General features: G+C 29.7%; 1 protein-coding gene across 1 annotated transcript; it reads right to left on the bottom strand.

Moving 5' to 3' along the window:
• Positions 1–2,365: 2,365 nt before the first annotated feature.
• On the bottom strand, positions 2,366–3,271 carry PCOAH_00037080 (Uncharacterized protein; the record flags this gene model as incomplete). The annotated part of the gene is made up of 2 exons (XM_020060499.1): positions 2,366–3,064; positions 3,185–3,271. 2 exons carry the CDS (start codon positions 3,269–3,271, stop codon positions 2,366–2,368), a joined length of 786 nt encoding a protein of 261 aa, XP_019915812.1.
• Between the last annotated feature and the right edge of the window lie 4,403 nt (positions 3,272–7,674).

Here is a 7,674-nt window from a genome sequence, read left to right on the forward strand (position 1 = left end):
TCCCGTTTTAAAGAAAAATTATCATTCAAATTGTTAAATTTTAAGCTATATAATGTGTACCATATAGAGAATATGAAATGGTGAAAAATATAATCCGTACCCCTCACACCCTTTCGCTCAATAAAACTCAATTTTTACAGTGTTGAGCATAGGGCAATACATATATACATATATACATGTATTTTTTTGAACTGTCATGATACTGAACAGTAGCAAAAGTACTGTTCTAATTTTGCGGAAATTTTAATGTTTTGTTATTTAATTTTTTATTAAAAATTTTTTTCGAGTGAAACTTAAAGATTTAACGTAACATACTATGTATGAACAATGATTTTTTGTTTTGCACAAATGCATGATTTAATATTTGTGCGAAATTGTCACACACCTGGAATTTTCATTATACACACGGTTAGGCGCATATATGTAATATATGTGTGCATGCGTGCATATATATGCGCATAACCGTGTGCTCGTTCTGCGAAGAACCTGCGATTGAGCATTGCTCGTAACACACGAGTTGCAAAGGTTTAGGGTGTACAAAATATTTTTTCTATGAGAAAGGATGGGATTATTTCAATATTAATAATATTTTCATCAAGAGGTAAGCATTTGAAACCGTTCAAATTGTACACATTATCAATGTGGAAAATATTTAATTTAATTGTTACATGAATACTTCTCTGAAACATTTCCATAAAATTGCTGAAATAGCAAAGGTGTAAAGAAAATTTAAGTAGATAGCTTTATTTTGTTTCCTTTCCTGTTGTATAATGCGAAACCGCGTAAAAGTTTTTTTCTTGTATGACCATTTTTTTCTTTTGATCATATGCAACAAGGGGGGGGTTAGTGTTTGGGATTTCAGTGATAATACATTGCATAGGGCATACAGTTTTTTTGGGAAATTATAAATAAGAACATACTGTACTATTATCAAAATATAAAATATAGAAGCAATTATTATCGAAAGAACTGGGGAAAAAATTATCATATAAAGGAGTTAACCATAAAAAAAAAAAAAAATGATCCATCATAAAATAGATCATCAACATTCATAGATTTCAAAAAGATGTGTATCCGAAATTTTTAACTTCCAGTTCATGTTCTTCCCATGTATTATTGCTTCACAGGAAAACAGTAGCACACATAGAATTCTCCCTTGTACGAAAATCATAAGGTGAATAAGAACTTTTATAATTTTCTCAAATTAAATGTTAATTTTCTTTTCCACGTTACATAACGAAATTTTTTTAGTGAAATGTGTAATCCACTAAGAAACTTTTAGTGTAATAATATAGGCTTCCTGTAAGCGTAAAACATGTCTATACATGTCATTATAAGTTGTTACGTAAAATTATGAGTATGATTATTCGTAATAAAAATAATATATGCAAAGGGGGAAATTCCCATTATAATGTTACAATAGAAGAAATTTCACTTCACATGAAATAAACGTTGAATTTTTCTTCCGGCCGTTTGTTACGGTTTCGCCTAGGGAAAAAATATTTAGTACACACTAAACCCCTGAACCCTAACCACTAAACCCTAGATTTGCTATTAATGTTCCTTCTAATTTTTCCGCTAGTTTAACGCTAAATAATATACTGTAAGTAAAACTTTAAAATGTTTATTAAATGAAATGTTGCCGTTCTTTCCAACTGTCATTAGTAAATGTTCAGCAATATATTTCTATTAAACTTATTTATATGAGTTGTTTATAAGATTTAAGATTATGGTACAGAATAAATCTATACATACATAAAAATTTAATTTATGACAGGAAATAATATTATATTACTATATATTTATAATGAAAAAACAAAAAAAAAAAAAAAAGCGTAAAAATATTTATTAGCTACGCAATTGTTCACATATATTATTGAACCTACATACAATGAAAAGGTTCTTCTGACACAGTAAAAATAATAATCATTTAAAGAAAAAAAAAAGCATGAGTAAAATAAAGACATATGTCTTGCAAACACAAAAAAATTCATTATATCTTTTCAGATTGAATGCAAATATAGATGGTGCATTTTTAAATGCATTTTATTAAAAATGTACTTTTATTACAAATTCCATCTAATTATTTATTTTATACTAATGACAAAGAATGTACTTTTATTTTATGAACAAATGATTAGTACATTATCTATATGAATTTAATAATACTATATGTAATGAGAGACGACATGAATTCGCACATTAAAATTGATTGTGCATTACAAAGAGAAGGATTATGAAATTAAACAGTTGGATCAATTAAATGTATATAAAATTGCTGTTGCTTCATATCTAAAATGTGAATGGATTAATATTTACTGTATGATTATTGCATTCATTCCGTATTTTTGCACTGTTACAAATATTACCGTTTCCGTTTAGGCCAAAATATATGGTCCCAGAAAACAAAGAATTCCCGAAAACTCAATTCATCTAATCCAGCTTCTAATCTGTGATATTTTACAACTTTTGTCATTATGTAAATGACCAAAAATATAATTATAAATGCTAATATTATAAAAAAAATACCATATATCCCATATAGGGCTTGAGCTATCAAATGAGGTATCTTGCCACAAATTTTAACAAAAATCGGCAATATTGTTCCAATCAATGGAAATAAACACATTACAATAACTCGTTTACCCCATTTTTTAACTGTACTTTCTTTTAGTTTTGTCTTAAAGCTACTAGTCCCTACTTGCTGTTCACCCGTTCTATCAATCAGATCAAATATTTTCTTTTCACAATAGTAACGTAGTCTCCTTAGACCTTTGCTGTTAGTATATTTACGCTTAAATTGTGCTTTATAAATTTCTAAATGAATTGCACAATTTTTTTTCAACATATCATATATGGTAAGACCTTTGCTATCAGCTCTTATTGTTCCATTTTCCGCATATGTTAATATTGCACTGTCCCTATATTTTAATAAATACTCCTCTAATTCATTGTCGTATAATGCTATCCTGAAATCCTGTTCTGACAGTAACCTATATTCTGCAATATACGATGAATCCTTGCCGCCATTAGAGATATCCTTCAAGCCCTTGCTAAATGAAACCTGAATGCAGAAATAATATATAAAAGATAGCTATATTTATGCGAAAAAAAGAAATACTCTTCCTAAGGAAAAACAATCTATTATGGGAAGCATGATATGAAAAGAATATTATTTTATTACTTCATCATTATATTTATGGTATATCCAAATGAAAAAAATTAATGTAACATATTTAATAATAAGGTTTTCCCCGATATTATACTTCATGGCATATAAGACTATATAGAATTTTTTTGCAAGTTATTAGATATGTACATAGATCTTATAAAACAGAATATTATATAATGAGAAGAATATATTATAGAATTTCCCATTTTTTTCATATTCCATTTCGTTAAAAATTATAAAACACAAGTCTTACAACTAATTGGTACTAGCACATGTATAGAAGAAGTCTAAATATTCATCCTTCCATATTGTGTTCATGTAATATCATTTTAAAATATAAAAATCAAAATTGTATTCTTAAAATAAACGTAAAAATAAACGAAATATTATATTTAGAATAATAGAATTAATTCTTTTATGGAAAAATAATTTTATTAATTCTATTATTATGATTTATAATAGAATATAAGTTATTATTATTTTTAATATTCCTGAAGCATTTTTGAATATTAGATATAATTTATGCATCATATAATTTTAGGTAAGATTGAGGGTAAAAAGTGTCCAATATTATATGTACCAGTTTTGACTCTATTTTTTTAATAATTCACCTTATACAGCATATTATTATTTGGTTACGCAAAATGTATTTTTCTTATAAATGAATTTATTATATAATTGCGCAAAAAGCAGGAAGGAAAAGTTGCTTTTTAAGAAGAAACGGATTTTATGGAATAAGATATATTCTTAAAAATATTTTTTTATAAAAAATGCGCAGCACGTGCATGTAGAACTATTCATATCTTATATGTAACAGATGCGCGGAATAGTTTTTCTCTAAAATTATTGTCATATATTCCGCAATATTATAATTCTATAATAGCATTATTAAATTATATATTTTGCTATTAATTATTGCTTTGAAGTATGAATTGAATAAGCACGAAAAATTATACCAGAGTATATAATATTTCCATTACATGTTACAAAAGAAATAAAACCTACGTTCATATATAATTTCGTATGTATATTATCATTCTGGAATATTTATTGAATGTTCATAATTATTTACAACCATTATATTATAAAAAAGTTGAGAATAATCCTTATTTTTTATATACATCCAATAATTCATAATGGAAGTAAGGAATTTATTATAACTGAAGCAGTGAAAATGCGTCGCATAAATTATTATAATAGCATTATTGTCCTTTATATTGGTCGTTATGGCATTCTCGATTGGTATATAGTATGTCACATACTAAAAATATGCACAGCCCTTTAAACAGCTCTTTATAGAAAATTCCCTTTTTCTTATTATGACCAGTTTACCAAATAATCATTTTAGGGGAATAAATATATGTGTTATATATAATCTGTTCATATGATCACCCCAATTTGTACCAATCAATACCACATTGTACACCATTGGATTAGGAACGCATAAAAGATAATCCTCTTTGTTCCTTTTGTGGAAGATTTATTTTTCTTCCTGTCCTCCTGTCCTTCCTAATAAATGACATTGTCCACATGCGTGTCATGTTCTTGGTGTCCTTTGCAGTGACAAAAGCTCATTTCATTAGGAAGCAAAGTACCTGTGCTGTTTACCAACGTCTTATTGAGGAAGAAATGGAACGGTATGTTCTAACATTCGTTAATAGGTATTGGCATGTGTACCTATTAAATGTATAGAACGAATAGCAAAGGCACTCGTAGGGTAAAAACACCAACACCATTTTAGACTTCAAAAGCACTTCTTTTCCTTAACGTGTCTTCGCGCATCATGGATGTGCATCAAACAAGGAAAGGGGAACATCACGACATATTACGTGTAGTGTAATCTCCATGATTCGCGAGGACACGTTTGATTATACAAAATCTTCGGAATGCGCTCCTTCCCGGTCTCCCCCTCCTTTTTTTAACAGCATACCCACTTTGCATTTGGTAAAATACAAAAAACAATGCAGAACCCCCGGTTCCACGCGCTTAGGTTATATAAAAAAAGGGATATAAACACAAAAGTGTATCTAAGAGGGGGTGAAACAAAAGAAGGAACGTCCCCTTGTAATAAAAGTTCTCCCGTGAAGGTGTGTTTTATTTGAAGGAAACGTCGTACGAGAAGGGGAACAACTAACTACACCTTTATACGAATATGAATGACGCATTTGTGTGGCCACACACATGTGTATGTATGGCTATACGTATTCATGCCAAAACGGGCATATTACCATGTGCGACTTTGGTTGCTGCTCTTTTTCACTGTGATATATATAACATATAAAGGGGTAAGCAAATTTTTTGGACTTTAGCATGTTCGATCAAGCGGAAGGGGGTGAACAACCGAACGGGTGAAAACGCCTTTTGACAGAGACGGAAAAGGCATGCCCACAAAGAGGGTACGAACCCTTTTGTAAGTTTCCCCCTTTCGATAATGTAATTTGGACGAGCTGGAGGTAGCACAATGCTCTTTTTGTAGTCCCAAAGAGGAACTTTCCCTATTTGCTATGTACCCCAAACGTGCCAGAGAACCCATATGGGATAAGCAAAAGCAAATCATATATATGGGAAAGACATCGCCAAAAGGAAAGGTTGTTCCTGATGTGCATTACATATCATGGCAACCCCGCACACAATGTTATTTCTTTCCACTGCGTACATGCCATGAACAAATATATGTTCGCATACCAGGACGATGTGAACAGTTGCAAAACGAGGAAAGTGAATCATTCCTCTGAAAGTTAAAAAAATGAACGCTTAAAGCCTCTGGAAGGAATTCAAAATAAATTATGCTACTGCGCATACTAGGTTCATTGGAGTGTAGACTTGAATTAGACGCCACCCATATCTGCTGTACATATATGCAGGTATATACATGTATATATACGTATTCGGGGCGTGTGCACCGTTCGCCCATTCTACGAAAATTCATTTTCCCCCTAAATGTACTTTTTAACATTTCTATAAAAGGAATAGGCCAACATGGTATACCCGCTGTGTGTGCACCATTTCTTTCGGCAATTTTTTCCCTAGTTCCTTTCCCTGTTTAAAATGCTATATATACACTTTTGCTTACAGTCCTGAGCATACAAATAATAAGGACCACATTTCTTCCTTCCCTTTTTTCCTTTGTGTCTATGCGGAACTAATTTTTTGTTTAGCTAAAAATAAAGCTTATATCCCCCTTTTCCTTTATTTCAACACTTACCCATTCTATGTGGAGCCATTATAATGTGTAGGGGCATATAGGGATATATTCAATTTAATGGAAATAAATTAAAAAAAAAAGGGAAAAAAATGAACAGAAAGGATTCTCTCATACATTTCTAGTGTATACGGAAGAAGTTAATGCAGAGAATGGTCTATAGACTTTACATCCATATCTGTGATGAAAATTAAATCGCGGATGTTTAATAAAAAAGAGGAACACACCAATAACTGGATATATATAAATATACACATATAAAAAGGGTGCAGAAATGACTATGTTATTTCTACCTTTGTAGTATTGTTTACGAAAACATTCCTTGACCCTTTATATTCTGGTTGCACAATTAAAAGCAGAAATATATAAAAGGAAAAAAAAAAGGAAAATTAAGGAACTCCACCTACTGCTTTATTTCCCTCTTTCTGTTTACATGAAAAATTGCAGAAAGGAGAAAGTGGTATTAGGGGATCGTTCAGATTAATCTTTCTTCTCTTCTTTTCTTTTCTTTCTTTTTTTTTCCAGCATCTGCTGACAAGAAAAACTTAAATTTATTACTGATAATTTCGATGTTGGAGCTTCTAGAGCAGAATACGTAGCCCCCCCTTTTTCGCATTATACTTTGGCCCATCTTTTTTAAAGAGAAAAAGGGGGAGGAAGTTCAAAAAATATATATATTTTTCCCATAAAAAAATTTTATTTAAAAGATGTTTTCTCTTTTAGAAGAATTAAAGGAGCAATTTCCAAAAAAGGAGCGGAACTCAACGCTCACTTTTCGTTCTAAAAGGTTAGAATAATATATTCTACATTTTGGCTACATACAATAAAAAGAGGAAAAATTTACAACTACACATAGAAAAATGTAAATATTTGATGAATAGATGGAGAGAAAGAAAAAAAATAAAATAAGAAAAAGAAAATTTTCCACTGTGTTCCAAGCTGAGCTGACAGTGCCAATATTATTTACAAGATTTAAAGTAATATTAAGCATTTTGCAAATAAGAACAACATCTGTGTAGCAACATTTTATACTATGTATACGCTTTCCCTTTTTTTTTTTTTTTATCATTAAACATAATAATATATAGTGTATTTTTTTCATTTTCTTTTTTATTTTTAATTATAAGAAGCACAAAAAAAAAATAGGAGAACAAAAAAAGAGAAAAAAAAAATTAAAAAAAGGACATTTTTACTAATAACTTTTTATTCAAAAAAAAAAGGAGTACAAATATTAATGTGTTGTTTAATTCTTGTACATAGATTCACGCATAATTTAAACATAATATAGAAAAAAAAAAAA

Source organism: Plasmodium coatneyi, chromosome 11 (assembly GCF_001680005.1).
Source record: "Plasmodium coatneyi strain Hackeri chromosome 11, complete sequence".
In the NCBI taxonomy this organism is placed as follows: domain Eukaryota; phylum Apicomplexa; class Aconoidasida; order Haemosporida; family Plasmodiidae; genus Plasmodium; species Plasmodium coatneyi.